The 16,386-nt window shown below is 41.6% G+C and overlaps 1 protein-coding gene across 1 annotated transcript in view; it reads left to right on the top strand.

Moving 5' to 3' along the window:
* Positions 1-12,508, top strand: part of MTNR1B (melatonin receptor 1B) — a 29,853-nt gene extending 17,345 nt beyond the window's left edge. The window contains exons 4-7 of the mRNA XM_027577926.2: positions 7,941-8,089; positions 9,212-9,352; positions 12,089-12,250; positions 12,384-12,508. Coding sequence (XP_027433727.2) covers positions 7,941-8,089; positions 9,212-9,352; positions 12,089-12,250; positions 12,384-12,508 — 577 coding nt within the window. The remainder of the gene's footprint in view (positions 1-7,940; positions 8,090-9,211; positions 9,353-12,088; positions 12,251-12,383) is intronic.
* Positions 12,509-16,386: the final 3,878 nt, after the last annotated feature.

Genomic DNA, 16,386 nt, shown 5'->3' with positions numbered 1-16,386 from the left:
TTGGACCTCATCGAAGTGAAAAAGTTTTGCTCTGTAACAGACCCTGCTAAGAGGACAAAAAGACAAGCTATGGACTGGGAGAAAATATCTGTAAATCACACATCTGACAAAGAACTACTATCTAGAACATATATGAAGAATTTTCCAAACTCAACAACAAAAGCCTAAACATTTCCATTAAAACGTAGGGGAAAAAAAATACCCAGAAATTTCACTGAGGAGGATATACAGATGGAAAATAAGCACATGAAAAAATGTTCAACATCATTAACCATTAGAGAAATTAAACTAAAGCCACAATTATATATCACCACATACCTATCAGAATAGTTAAAATAAAAAATGGTTAACACCTAATGTCGGTGAATGTGCAGAGAAACTGCATTGCTAGTGGGAATGTAAAATGATACCACCACTCTGGGAAACAGTTTATAGTTCCTTATAAGCTAGCCATACAATGACCATATGACCTGGCAAAAAACCTGTACACGAATGATCATCCATTCAGCTTTGTTCAGAATAGTGAAAAACCATAAACAACCCAGATATCTTTCAGTTAGTAAATGGTTAATCAAACTGTGGTACATCCACGTCATGGATGCCACTTAACAAAAGAAAAAAAAAAAGGAACAAACTATAGATACAAGCAAAAATTTTTTTTAAAAAGATTTTATTTATTTATTTGTCAGAGATAGAGTGTGCACGCAAGCACAAATGGGGGAGCAGCAGGCAGAGGGAGAAGCAGGCTCCCCGCTGAGTGGGAGCCCGATGCGGGACTCAATCCCAGGACTCTGAGATCATGACCTGAGCCCAAGGCAGAGGCTTAACTGACTGAGCCACCCAGGCATCCCTAGAAGCAACAATCTGGATGAATCTCTAGGGAATTATGCTGAGTGAAAAAAAAAAAAAATCCCCAAAGGTTATATTCTGTATGATTCCATTTCTGCGATATTTTTTAAATGACAAATTTTATAAATGGAGACTAATTCATGGTTGCAGAGTTTAGGAATGGCTGGATATGGTTATGAGGGATCCTCATGATGATGGAACTATTCTGGGTCTTGACCGTGACACTGGATACAGGAACCCATGTGTGTTATAAAATCATGTATAGCTAATACATACACACAAATGAATATGATGGGAGGACTGTAGCCATGTTGGTAGCTGGCTGTGATATTGTACTATATTTTTACAAGATGTTACCGTGGGGTGCACTAGGTAAAAGTTACATGTGGCGTCTGTATTCTTTCTTACTACTGCATGTGAATCCACAATTATCTCAAAATAAAAAGTTTACCTAAGAAACGAGCAAAAGATTTGGCCACTTTGCAAAAGAAGATACATGAATGGCTTATAAAAACAAGAAAAAATGTTCAGTATCATTAATCATCATGGAACTGTCAATTTAAACCATAATCACATCAAATTTTATACTTTTAAGAGTGGCTAAAATCAAAAAGCCTAAAAGTATCTAATGTCGACAAGGAAGTAGAGTTCCTGAAACTCTCATACACTGCAAGATGGAGAGTAAAATTAAATTTTGCAGAGCAATTTGACAATTTCTTGTAATCATACATTAATACACATAGCTTTTATTTTTTATCATAATTGGTCTTATGACTCAGCTATTCTCCTCCTTGGTATTCATGCAAATAAATGAAAACATATGTCTGTACAAAGACTTGCACACAAATGTTTATAGCAGCTTTATTTACAATTACCAAAAACTTAACAACTCAAATGCTCATTAATGGAAGAATGAATGAGCAAGTGACAGGTTTTGTATTTTTCTAAATGGTCCCCTAAGAAGGTACGTGTTTATTCTAATAAGATCCCATGGTTCCAAACAATTTGGGAGTTGCTTTCGGAAACTATAGCACTTTTTTTTTTTTTTTTTTGGTGTGCATTTTCTAAGGTATACATTTCTGTCTTTTGGTGATAGATTTAAATTTTGGAAGTGTGAAAAATCATTCAAAGAGAAACTGGGTGTATCTGTTTGTTAAAAGAAGAGGTGTAATTTTCAATCCTTGCTGCACATTAACATCACCTGAGAAGTTAGAAACTAAGTTGTGAATGCCCAGCCATGCTTACTTAATTGCTTTGCGGTGAGATAGTCATTGGCTTTGTTTTGTTTTGTTTTTTAAATACTTAATCTTTTTTTTAAAAGATTTTATTTATTTATTTGAGAAAGAGATAACACGAATGGAGGTAGGGGAGAGGCAGAGGGAGAAGCACACTCCCTGCTGAGTGGGGAGCCAGATGCAGGGCTCGATCCCAGGACCCCAAGATCATGACCTGAGCCGAAGGCAAACGCTTAGCTGACTGAGCCACCAGGCGCCCCTGGTTTGGGTTTTAAAGCTCCCCAGTAGATCTGAACTGCAGACAGAGTTAAAAACTAAGGCTGGAATTGAGGTTGATTTTCTTGTGCAATTTATAGACTGACTTCTAAGGTAGATCCCAAGAAAGGGATTTCCACACATCCCTGGGACCACAGGGTTGAAGGAACCAGTGTCCGGTGTCTCAAGAGGACTATTGTGAAGAATAATGTACATTTGAATGTCTGCATTTTAGAGCATTTCCTGACAAATGTTTGCCTATTTATTTATAGACACAGCAGAGGGCCAATGTAAATGTAAAGGATCTACTTGACTGGCCTAATTTCCTTAGCAAATAAGTTCAAGTGGTTAAATATAAAAGTTTCAAAAATGCATTTCTGTTTTTCTAAGGTAGGCTAAGTAATAACAATTCTTTGTTTTTCTGGTTTGGGGCAATGAAAAAGACTATAACTAATAATACAGTTCTCTATTTCTTCTCTTTGGGAAATCTCATGGTGACAAGTTGTAATCTGAAATCTGAAAAATGTTCTGAAATGTACCCATAGAGCATCAGTGTAATTTCTTTTATAGTAGTAAGGTATAAGCTTGGAGATCGACAAGCCATTTGAAATGCTCTTGGATGAGGCCGAACTGTGAGTGATGTCTGACCCCAACCTGAAATGAGGTCAACAGAGAGCCTGGCTAAATGAAGGAGTCTGCCCTTGACCTACTTTGGGTGGCCAGTGTGCACAGCCAAACAACAGGCCAGGCCAGAGGGAGGGATGGTGGCATTGATTTGCCACATAACAAGTCAGCTGCACTCAGCGATTCTTTCTGCCTTACCTGGGCTTGGAGAAGGACATGCAGATGGGGGTCACATGTGGTCCCTTCCCTCTGAGCAGCTCACCATCCTGGGGGAGGGACTTCAAAGCCAGGAGAAAACTCTTCTTTTCTAGGCTTTCCTGCTAGACCCGGGATAATTTTGCTCTCTACCACAGAAGGTCAGTGATGGTGAAGGAGAGGAGGGGAGGACCACAGAGATAGTTACAAAGTCAATTACCAGTGCTTGAGTACCCACACCCTCGCAGGACAGATCCCATGGGAGGGCTTTAAGCCACTCATCACCTTTATTATTTCCACGGGGTAGGTGTTAAAATGGCCATTTTATGGATGAAGAAACAGAAGCTCAAGTAACTTGCTTCAGTGTCTACATGGATCCCTCCCTAACTGAGTTCACAGTGGAGAATCTGGGATTCTCTCCAAGCCTCAGTTTCCCCATCTATGAAACAGAACAACTATATCTGCCCGATACCGCAGGAGCTGGTGTTAAGACCACACTAATTAGACATGCATCCGTTATGAGGTAGCAGGTGACTCCTGAGAAGAAAGTCTGTGTCATGGGAAGCCCCATTGTGTAAACGTCTCATAATATACCTATTTGTTTGACACGCACATAGTGATACTAGTATCCATTTAGATCGTCTCCAAGCGAGCATTTTTTTCCTCAAAATATTTTTGACTTTGCTTTATTATCCAATCAGAGCATCTCTAAGGGAACCCTTTCTTCCCCAGAACCCCTAATCAGGGAGTAATTTCTCTTCAATAGCACAATACCACATTTTTTCTAATTGCATATGGAAGTTTAAAAAACAGAACCTTCTTAATGTTTGCCTAAACTGCAATTTCCAAATCAAGTCCTGTATCTCCCTCACCCCACAGAAGGAGACTGCACACTGCTGTTGATGAATGCATTCTAAGGAAGGCTTTACTTCAGCAGGGAAATCCATCTTGATCTGGGCCATGAAAACTCCCGTGTTTCTTTGGCTATTTGTCTTGCTTAGTATGGATTGCAAATCACATCATTTTCTTCTTCATCCTACAAAGAGAAATTATAGCCCCCTCCTATCCTGGGCTGGTGTGACCCACTAGGAATGGAGAAAGCCACTCAACATACACAGCCAACATCACTCCTAGGAAAAAAGCCCCACCTGGGCCAGGAGAAGAAAGCAAGCCGGATGTACTTGCTGGCTGCAGAGGTGCCCCTCTGGGCAAGGCTTTCTGGGAGCAGCGTTGAGTCTTACCACCTTGCAAAACATGTGCTCTTTCTCCTTAGCTGCAATGGCGGGTTTAGGTAGAATGACCCAATGCTTTTGGAAATGAAAGAAGGAACCGTTCATGATTGCGCAAAGATTATGTCCAAATCAGGCTCTCCAAAGTAAAGTGGGCCTGTGCTTTCCCTAGGGTTAGGGAAAATCCACTGATGCAAGGGAAAGCAGCAAGAAAACTTTGAGATGCAAGATCTGTCAGAACCAGAAACAGTACACTTAGCTTCTGTGCAAATGAAGTTAAATGCTTGCAAGAAAAATGGAAGAATTCAACCCATTAATGGCTTAAACGGAAATACGTCTCTAAATGCCTCACCAGCGCCACGCGCACAAGGCTTGCTGCGAACATTCAATGTCGTCATGTTTGTTGAGCGCTTTGCTGAGCCTGACTTTGCTGAACACCAGATAAGGTGTTCATCACTGGGGCCAAAGGTGGTGGTGGCGGTGGCGGAAGAGAGAGGAACCGTCTCAGTAGTGTGTTGGTAGTGGTTAGCGGTCTGATAGCGATATTGCTGAGCTGGGGGAGAAGAGCTGTGAATGGAGGGCCTCTCCAAGGCGCCATAGCCGGTCAACACGAGCAAGCTGGTCCCCCGAGGAAGGCACAGGAAGAAGAGGTTGGGGGCAAGTTGCTATGGAGTGAGGTGGAGGTGCCACGGGACCCTCTACAGTTTGGGGTTGCCAATGTAGCTTCCCAAAGGCAGCAGGGCACTCGCTGGCAGGGAGAACTTAGCCTCATTGTCTAAATTCTCATACTCCCGGGCTCCCTATCTGTGACATGCAGAGGGTAATAGCCACCTATACTGGTCCCAGAGGGCACTGAATGACTGCACCTGGTCAAGTGGCTGGCAAAAAGTCCTTGCTCAGCAAAGTAGTTGTCTCACCCCTAGAATTTCATATATACTGAGGGAGAAACTGAGGTAGACAAGATCAAAAGCAAATTCATGCGCTTCACAACCTTTCTTGAAACCAGGTTGTTGTTGTTTTAAATACGTTGAGACCACATGGCTTAGAAAGCCACTTTTAAAGAAAACAAAATCTGGGGCGTCTGGGTGGCTCAGTCAGTTAAGCATCTGCCTTCGGCTCAGGGCATGATCTTGGGGTCCTGGGATCCAGTCCCATGTTGGGCTCCCTGCTGAGCAGGGAGTCTGCTTCTCCCTCTCCCTCTGGCCCTCCCCTGCTCCCATCCCCCTGCTGTGTGTGCACGCTCTCTCTCTCAAATAAATAAAAAAAAGAAAGAAAGAAAGAAAACAAAATCTAAAGTCCACTAAACCCTAAGCGTCTTGCTCTGATTTCTATTTTAGACTCTTTCACAGACTTTGATAGAGTGTGCCTTTGTAAATTACGCCCTTCCTCTTAACTTGGAGGCCAGGCCCTGTCTACAGTGTCCTCCAGCTCTGAGGCTTCACCGAGTCTGAAGGCCAGGCGTCAGACCTCAGGGTGAGATCCGAAGGCATGACAGGTGCCTATGGACACAGGGCAGTGCAGGAGCTGGGGAGGGTCAGGACCTAGCAGAGGTTACTTACTGGAGTTCAATAGCTGTGTTAAGCTGGTGGGCAGGGGGTGATATCGCCCAAGTTATATGTTGACACAATTAATCTGGGTGTTCTAGTAGGACATGTGGAAGAGAAAGCCCGGAGAGCAAGGGACCATTTGAAAGACTTCAGTTCCAGGAAAAGCACAGAGAAAACTCTACTTGGGGTGGTAGCAGTGTAAATCGAGAGCAAGTGGTCAAAGCTAGCAACATGGCAGGGATCAAATCTACAGATTTCAAATAGGTTATAACTAGTTCATTCTGCCACCCGGAAGTTATGTTATCATGCCTTGGAACAACCCACCCTCAGGCTTCAGGTCCCATTACCTTCCACCCCGTCCCAAAGCGCCAACAAAGGAACTGACATCCCTGCCTCCTCTTGGCTCACCTGTGAAGCACAGAGCTGAGTCCACCTGTATCCACACAAATCCTTAGACACTGATCAACTGATTGGTTTAAGACAAAGAGTGTGTTTATCCAGGCGAACAGCTCTGCTATGGAAGGAGAGATTTTGCTCATCTGGGCAAACGGCTTCTTACTAGCCAAGTTTACTTCTCAAGAATTGTTCATTCTAAACCACTGTGTCACAAAACGTATTACCCAAAATTAGTTATCCATCATAAAAGACTACCTTAAATTACTTAAAACCAGACCCCCACACCTTGCAAATACCCTCCCTGATCCCGCATCTGAGATAGTACCAAGACTCAGTAGGAATTCTCCCTTCCTGCAGCCAGCCTGATAACCAACTTGGGCCAAGAGGCTTTTTGGGGACCTTCTGCAGAGCTGACAAGCATCAAGCCAAACCCACCAACTGAGGTCCACAGTCACATACAAGTCCTCCTGTTTTGCCGGCACTGCCTGCTTGAGCCCTGATGTTCTCGGAGACCATGGTCATGCATGGTCATATCTGTTGCCCTCGAGCTGAGACCGCTCCCTTCTCTGACCACCTGCCCCCCCACCCCCACATGCTCTTGGTGTTACTTACTTTCTTTTGCCTCAGACTAGAGCTGTATTACATATTTGTTTTATTGCTGCTTGTAGTACCCTCTATATTTCAGGTAAAGATGCCAATACTGTGCCTTGCACGTGACTGGGACACACCAAGCTCATTCTAAAAGTGTTTTTACAGATTTCCAAAGCATTTAAGGAGAACAAGTCAAAAGAAATGCAAAATATGAACTTTTTTCCCTTAAGGCAAAATTCTAAAAGCAAGATCTCAGGTATAATTTAGAGTTGTGTTTGGCTTTGCAAAATAAGCTCCTTCTAGTTTTTTTCAGAGTGCTTGATGGTTATTTTTGGGTCCCTTTTGTATAGCCCACACACATCTGTGCATATGAGTATACACACACACGCGCGCGCACACACACACACACACACATCAAAGCATGTGAGCTTAGGTGTACTGGAACTGTCCTTCCTTGTTGGTACAGCTGTCTTCTTTCTCTCTTTTGTCTTCTGTATCTTCGGTTTGGTGTTTTGAGACATTTATCTACTTCTTTCCCTTATCCTAGAATCTACTAAAAACGTGCCCCAGGAGCTGTGCTGGGTGCTCTGTGCACATGGTGGAGATCCTGTCTGGGTGGAGCGCAGGTTTGGACATGCTGCTGGGGGAGCGCAGAGGACAGAACATCACCAGTATCCAGGCGGATTCCTTATTTTGCACAGACACTCTGTTTCTAAATAGGGTTTAGGCATAAACAGACAAAGATTGATGGATTGTTTCATGATGGAAGCGAGATAGCATCAGGGGATGATGGACCTTGAAAGAAAAACCATCAAAAGTGAGTACAATGAGTCAGACACCATGGTACAGACTCAGCAAGAATGCCTGAGAGCCGGGGACATGGAGGACAAGAGCCAACACCAGATCTTGGCCTCATGGCGGCAGCAGGCTATGCTCGTCTTAAGACTTGAGCAAGATAAATAAGCACAAACAAACATGCCCAGAGCTCTCTTACCTGGTATTTCACTCTATTGTCACAGTTCCCCTCCTCCTCCTCCACACTATCACTATAACAGCAACATCCTAGGACAAGGGACAGAGCCATCTTCGGGAAAGACAGAAGAACCAGATGGACCCAATGACTCCCCAGTTCATTTTAGCCTGGAATTCCCAGTCTCAGTCTATTTCTGTGAGCTTCTGTATCTTGAGATAGATGACACCTGCCCGTGGACCACTGAGAACTTTCCAGCAGGATCTGGGCTTTCTTCTATGTCTTACAACCAGATCAGGGGTGTTTCTTTGATCCTCTCCAAATATTAATTGATCAACTCGATACTAAATGAATATACAAGATAAATTTGGATAAAGACAAAGATGAAAATTTCTAAGAGAATAGGAAATGCACATGTTCTTTTTCAGCCCATAAGGAAATGCAGAGGGACAGTGGGTTGTGTCCTGGGAGAAATAGGGACGAACTCTTTCTAAGCATCTTGGCTTCCAGACCTCTGCTGTGTAAGTGGGAAACACTCCCTACCCCCTATCTGATTGATTGGAGTTCCTTACTTGAAGAATACTGTTTACCTCACCAGTTACCCCATACCACAGTTAGAGCCATCGCTTGGAACTGGTTAGACCTAAAATCATGTTTTAGTCCTCAAAAGGATAGATGGCCTCTCTCAAAATTTTAGTCAGGAAGAAGATTAAGTTGGATGGACTTTAAAATGTAGCCCAAGATTAAGTCTCCCTTATTTTAATAACTCAGAAAAATCTTTCTTGGAATTTATTTGTAAGCCACTTCTTTTGCCCAACTTTCTGTTTAATGTACATACTCTGTTGGCTGGTTTCTCCCATTATCAATAAAAATGTCTTAATAGGCTATCAGAGTATGTATGGATTATTTTGCCTTTTTAATTAATGAATCATTATTAAGGTGGCTTGAAGGGAAAACAACGTGGCTATTTAACCCATTACATGATGTGTAAACAACTATCTACAGATACATGTATAGATATACCGTATACATAGATACATCACTTCATACATAGATCTATCACTGTATCATCTATCTATCTAACTATCTATCCATCTATCTATCATCTCACAATTGCCCGGATGTTGCGATGATCTCTTGAATGTCTCCATGGTTCTAATCTCACTCTCGTTTAATCTATTGTCCATACTTCAACCAAAGTGATTTTTTCAAAATGTAAAAATGGTACTTTCATCATCCTGTGAAAATAATTCTTGTGTCTCTTTACATTGTTGAGATTCAAAAGCCCTTCATGATTTTTGTCTTTGCTTTTCTCTCCAGCAGCATCATCCACTGCTCCAGCCCACTCTTCCTCTCTCCTCCAGCCCCTGGGAGCCCTCGCCATTACCTCAGGGCTCCAGTGGCCTGTCCCTGTGTCCACGCTGGCTCTGCTGGATCACCTGGCCTGCCTTCGGCCACCAGGTGAGCTCATGTTCACCCTTTAGGACCCAGCTATGTCCCCTTTCCCCTCCCCTGGGCTCATCCACTCTCACTTCGGGTCACCACTCTATCTTGTATTTACCTTCATCATACCTTTTAAACCAACACTTATTTATATTTCTGTGTCCCCTAATGAGGCTGTAAATTGTTTGGGGGCAGGGTCTATGTCTAGTTTTGTCTCTCCTGTGCTTAATACAGTATACATGGTATATAGTAAATGTGCAATATATGTAAACTGAATGAATAAATGAATGGAACTCTTGAGGATCTTTTTTTTATGTTATGTTAATCACCATACATTACATCATTAGTTTTTGATGTAGTGTTCCATGACTCATTGTTTGCATATAACACCCAGTGCTCCATGCAGAACGTGCCCTCTTTAACACCCATCACCAGGCTAACCCATCCTCCCACCCCCCTCCCCTCTAGAACCCTCAGTTTGTTTTTCAGAGTCCATCACATCTCATGGTTCATCTACCCCTCCGATTTACCCCCTTCATTCTTCCCCTCCTGCTATCTTCTTCGTCTTTTTTTTTTTTTAACATATAATGTATTATTTGTTTCAGAGGTACAGATCTGTGATTCAACAGTCTTGCACAATTCACAGCGCTCACCATAGCACATACCCTCCCCAATGTCTATCACCCAGCCACCCCATCCCTCCCACCCCCCACCACTCCAGCAACACTCAGTTTGTTTCCTGAGATTAAGAATTCCTCATATCAGTGAGGTCATATGATACATGTCTTGAGGATCTTTTGATAGACTCTAGGGCATCTGGACAATAAATCTTTTAAATCGTCCTCAAATTTTAGATTCACAAAACTTATTTTCTTGATGCTCTACTGAAGTTAATATAGATCCCAAAGGACTAGTGTTAAGGAAAACCACTTTCAAACCCTCTTTTAAAAATTTTTGCAGAGTACTAAACTTGTATTCATTAGTATGATATAAATATAAATGAAGGGCAACCTTAATATCTCTTAATACAGCATGAACCATTTAATCTTGGGTTCACATAAAGCACACTGTAGTAATATGTAAGTAGATTCATGGACCAGAAACAAGTCCAAAGACAGAGTCATATATATTTAGAATTTAGAATACAAAATCTGTTATTACAAATCAGTACAGAAACAGTGTATTTAGTAAATTGTACTTGGATAACGATCTCTTCATTCTGGAAGAAGTAAAGTAAGATCCCTTACTCACACTATATACAAATATGAATTATAGCACAAAACATACAACAAAACTATGAGGTCTAGAGGAAATAAAGAACATTTTTATAATTTGGGGCAGGAACAGCTTTTCTAAAGAATGGTATGAAATCCAGGAGCCTCAAATGAAGATTAACAGATTTAACTACGTAAAGATTTAAAGCCACTACTTGGCAAAATATATTCTGAATAAAGTTTTAAAAAGCGAACAACAGATTAGCAGAAAATCTTTGTAATATCTTAAAAAGTAATAATATCCAAATTATGGTTTATAAAAAAACTTACAATATAAAAATGTAAAAATAAAGGTCAAATAGACATAATGCACAGAAGAAGAAATAGAAATGACTGTTAAACATTTGAAAAAATATTCACCCCAAAATTTAAAAAAATGCCAATGTGATATCATTTTTCACCCACTAGATTGGTGAACTGATAAAAGATTGAAAGTATTCAATATTGGGGAGGGTATGAACATTGCCATTCACTATTGTAGAAATGCAAGGTTTTTTTTTTTAAAGATTTAATTTATTTATTTTACACACACACACACACAGAACAAGCAGGGGGAGCAGCAGAGGTAGAGGGATAAGCAGGCTCCCCGCTGAGCAGGGAGCCTGATGCGGGACTCGATCCCAAGACCCTGGGATCATGACCTAAGCCGAAGGCAGACTCTTAATCAATTGAGCCACCCAGGAGCCCCGAAATGCAAGTTTTTATAAAATGTTTGTAAAATAATTTTTTTAGTGCTTATCAAAATTTTAAACGTGTATACCTAACAATTTAACTTGTGGAAATATCTGTACCATTTGACATAATAATATATAACACCTCCTTATTTGTAGTGCTGAAAAATTGGATTCAGTTTAAATATATCAACAGAATCATGGTTACATAGAAAGCAGTACATAGAAATTATGGGATACTAGTGTTCATGGATTGTTACACAGGTTTAAGTGAGAAACAACAGATTGAAGATCCCCCCATATTATATCTTCTATGTATGTATGTTCATCTATTTATATTCTGTATATACATAATACAAGGTCTGCAGATACTTTTACCTAATTTTTACCTTTGGGGAAACGGATGGACTGTTATTGTAGGGAGAGACCCTCCATGTTTTACTTTATCTACCCCTTTATTGTTTTTTGTTTTCAAATTGAACATGTCTTATTTGGGGGAATAACAGTTAAAGATAAAAAATTTTAGTAAGTGTACCACTAGCTAGGACTCTTGTCATCTATCACAGTATCACTGAACAAAGATGGCTTGACCTCAGCAAAAGAAGATGAACAGAACAGGGTCTGGATGAACTCTGAGGCTATTGGTGCTAAGGAGGGGCAAAGAGAGGCAGACATTGTTACATTAAGATTGGGAAGAAGTACACCCAACACCTAGAACCAGGTGTTCAGGGACAATGGTGAGAGATACAGGTCAAGGCTAACAGCCAGTGTCCACGGTCTCAGAGATTTAGAGGATATCCTCTCCCCAGGTGGCAAATTAGGAAAGGAAACTGGAATGTGGCTGGCAGCAGAAATCAGAGGCCTAGCCAAAAGCCTGGAGTACAGGGGGTGGGCCTCAGACCCTAACGTGGAACAATGGCAGATCGCAAGAGCGAAGGAGAACCTTGCGAGTATACATCAACCTGAGTCAGGTGGGGTGACAAAGCCAAAGCTATGGACCCATAAAAAAAAAGTAAAGAGAAAGGCAGACTCCAGTATTAGAACATTGGTAAGCTATCCGTTCACATAAAACATGACCACTCGGCCACACGTTCTGAACTCTAGGTGAGAAGACTGTGGAGAAGAAAAACGGGCCGGTGTTGGTGCCATTCCAAGTAACAGAAAGTGCTGTGGACCCTGGCCCCTTAGCTGGCCCTCCAAAGCTGTACAATCAGAATGTGTTGGTATAGATTGGGGATCAAAAACAGGACTCCACAACACAATCAGAAGAAATATTAGAACTAGTGCTGACTCAAACGGAAGATTTCTAGAATTTCTGATAAATACTCCTCAGAAGAAGCTTCTTATTTTGAGGGTCATTAGGCATTGAGAGACTGGTCACACATCTCCACGTTAGGTCTAAGCCCATCAATCTTGATGGTTGTCTCTCCTGAACTTTCCGGAAGCCAGTATCTACCTGTAATTGATGGAGTAGCAAGCAAAAGAGACACAAGTGCTGTTTTAGATTTATGACCTCTTTTTTCACTCAAGGTAAGAACTCCAGAATTCAGAATACTATATTCTTATCTGATGCACGGGACTAGATTAAATGTTGAACTACATGATAAATGAAGCTGAATTAATTAATGTCAGTCCTCATATAAATTGCTTATGATGAGAAACAATGAAATTAAGGAAAGTAGATGTGATACATCATCATTCCTCTTCATTTAATCCAGCTGAAAGGTGGGCCAGAGGAAGACACATTGCATAAATGAGAAAAATGGGCAGAGTTGGTAATACATTTACATTCATTTCCTTTTCAGAGTTGTCAGGAGTTGTTTTCATGAACCTAAAATTCATATTTAGTGTACAAACAAGCTCCACAATTTCATTTAAAAGCAATCTGGCTTGTTCTATCTGGCAATAATATAACCCTTTATTTTAGCAACACAAATTTGCATGGAAGATCAGAGGAAGTTTTCAATGGCTGAGATATTAAAGCTTTAACACCTTTCTAGTCAAGTCCTGGATGGAATGAGCTCCCTTGAAGCTTGGCACATGACAGCAGTTGATTTGGTATTTTTCCATCTTGGCTCATGTGCATGCTGAAGTCAAAGCCAAACCATCCCTAGGAAGTACAGAGTCCGGTCTGATGATCAAGTCCACAGTTTTTTCCTAGTCACCATCTCCCTGTTCTCTGTGAGGAATGGGTGTTCGTGGCAAAGCAGAGAAGCGTCCTGACTTAGAGAGATTTCAGAATGCAGGGCATCACCCAAGTATGTCAGAGAGGAGAAGTTCCTTCAGACTGCAAAAATCTAGTTTGCTAATTTTGTTACCAATGGATATGCAACTGAAATATTTTTCGAATTCATTAAACAAGTACATAGCTGCCAAGCTTAGTAGGTGTTGAGGACACCAAGGTGAGCAAGTCAAGATTCTGGTCCTGGAGAGATTCATGGTCAGGGAGATAGACACTTAAACAGAGAATGTGGAAGGTACAGTAACAGATCAAGAACAAAGTGCTGTGGGAGTGTTTCGCAAGCTTGTGGGAACTGTAGATGTCCCCCCAGAAACAACGCCTTCAGGCAGTGCTCAGATTAGATAGAAGGTCACTGATCAGAGGGAGAAGGGTGAGTGAGGTGCGGAAATGCAAAGGAAACGAGGAGAGGCCTGGAATGCATAGTCTGATTCTTTGCCTATCAGATTGTCAACGATTAAAAGATGTACAAGATACTGTGTGGGTAACAGTGTTAGAGTGCTGGTTGGAGTGGAGGCTGGTCCAAGCCCTGTTGAGGACAGCTGGGCAGATGGATCCTCATGATCACAAATGCACCTGTGTGTAACCTAGCAATTCCTCTTTTAGGAAGTTGTCCTAGAGATATACTCATCCTCGGGCAAATTGTAGTATATCAATCATTGTAGCATCGTTTGCGCTAGCCAACTATTAGAAAGAGTTGAAGTGTGTGTCACAGGGGACCAGGCAAATAGACTTCAGCAGAGTCTCACAATGCAACACTGTGGTAGCAGGAAAGAACGAGAAGGCTCTTGATCCCCAACATGTATTACTAAGGAAAAGCACAAGCTACAGAGCAGCAGGTATGGAAGACTACTATAAATAAAGTGGACAACGTAGACTAAAAAATAAATATAAACGTTCAGTAATGTATGCAAAAAAATGTCTCTGAAAAAGCACAAGAAAGTTACACATGGGTTGCCTCAGCACAGAGAAACTGGGAGGTGGGTTCCTTCTTTTTTTTTTTACTTTCTGTTGTGAGAACCATTAAAATCTACCGTCTCAGCGAATTTCATGTGTGTAAAACAGGACTGGTAATTAGAGTCACATTTTCTATATGTTAGATCTGCAGAACTTAGTCACTGTGCATAACTGAAACTCTGTACTCTACAGCCAACACGTCCCCATTCTCCCCTTAAACGCTGGTAACCGCCAGTTCTACTCTATTTCTATGAGTTTGATGATTTTATGTTCCACAGAAAAGTGAGATCATGCAGTATTTGTATTTGTATCTAGCTTATTTCACCTAGCTTTAGAATCCCACCCAATACTTCCTGGCTGCCTGTGGGACAGTGTTTGGCCCATATCCGGCCACAGTGGGCTCCCCATAAATCCCTCTCCCTCCCACCCTCCTTCTCCTTTCCTCTTTCTACTCTGTCCTGGCTTAGCTGGATAAATAGGGTGTTCACTGAGGCAGGCTTGAAGAGGGGGGCATTTACCTCCATGGTGCCCAGTGCTTTTCCAAGCCCTTTTGCTATATTAGAAAAGGCAGTTAAAAAATGAGACCCATTGTTTTAATTATTTGTTCACCAGGGGACACATTACCACAGTTTCATGCATCTCAGAGGGAGGGCTCATGAATCAATATGGCAGAGAGAAAACAAAGTGAAGATGGAATTGAATGTGAGAGGCTCTACAGAAATGCACTCAGATTAGCTCAGGCAATTCCATTTAGCACGGCCCTCACCATCAGCAAAGTATCATTCCTCCGGACTTCACTTCCTTCCTAGAATGACTAAGTGGATGAGCAAGGCTCAAGTTGTCATGCAAGCAGTTTATCAACATGGTAAGAAAGAGAAAAGTTTGGTTTAGAATATAACATGCTTTCTAAGGAACCAAGGAGACTGGAGATTTTGACTGTCAGGAGCCTTGTGGCAACAAAACCTGAAGACAACAGGACCAGAAGCCCCCAAGGCCACCCCGAGAGGTGACTGGGAGGGCAGGAGATTCCCAGGGACTTACACATTTATTTTGACAGAAAGTAGTATTTTGGTTTCTACATTTTTATAAATTAGAAAGTGCCCCTCTACTCTTTTGGCTTTCTTTCCTTTTTGGTTTTTTCTTTCATTTATCCAACACCTATTTGTTAAATGCCTATTATTTGTTCCACGTTGTGTAAGGCAATCAGAACGCATAGAAGAATAAGACAGTTTCTGTCCTCAATGAGTTCATCCTTTTGCATGCCCTTTCCCTCCTGCCTATTGAATTTGCGTTCTGCAGTTCAGAATGTCTATCAGTATTAACATCAAATGTGCATACACATGCAGACACACACACACACACACACATAGCTGTTGTCGCTAAAAGACTGGTAGTGTAAAACTGCAATAAAACCTTCCGTTTCTCTCTGGAGAAATCATCCCAGGCCACTATTATCATCCCAGTGGTAATAGTGAATCCAAAACTTGGTATGCGAACCAGACTACCTGAACTAAGTGGCCAAACTTAGCATGATCAATAACAGACCAAACTGACAAGAAGTACCTCTTGGCATAATCCAATGGAAAATATGCATTATCTGCATCTAGTTAGTAGGAAACAATCAGATGAACCTGGAACCTGGGCATCCTACAAGACAACTGGCCTGGACTTTTAAAAAAATGTCAATGGTAAGTATGGTATATATCTTCCAAGATGGCTCCACAATGATCTTAGCCTTCTGGTACTCACATCCTTGTATAGTGCCTTCCCACATTGACTAGGGTTTTGCAGAATAAACTGTGTATGGCTTCTGAGGCTAGGTCATAAAGGACATTGTGGCTTCTGCCTTGCACCTTCCTGGATCAGTTGCTCTGGAAGAAGCTAATCATCATGACCTGAGAAGGACACATG

Source organism: Zalophus californianus, chromosome 11 (assembly GCF_009762305.2).
Source record: "Zalophus californianus isolate mZalCal1 chromosome 11, mZalCal1.pri.v2, whole genome shotgun sequence".
Taxonomy (NCBI): domain Eukaryota; kingdom Metazoa; phylum Chordata; class Mammalia; order Carnivora; family Otariidae; genus Zalophus; species Zalophus californianus.
Note: the sequence above shows the minus strand (reverse complement) of the source record. Positions and strands in the feature narration are given on the sequence as shown.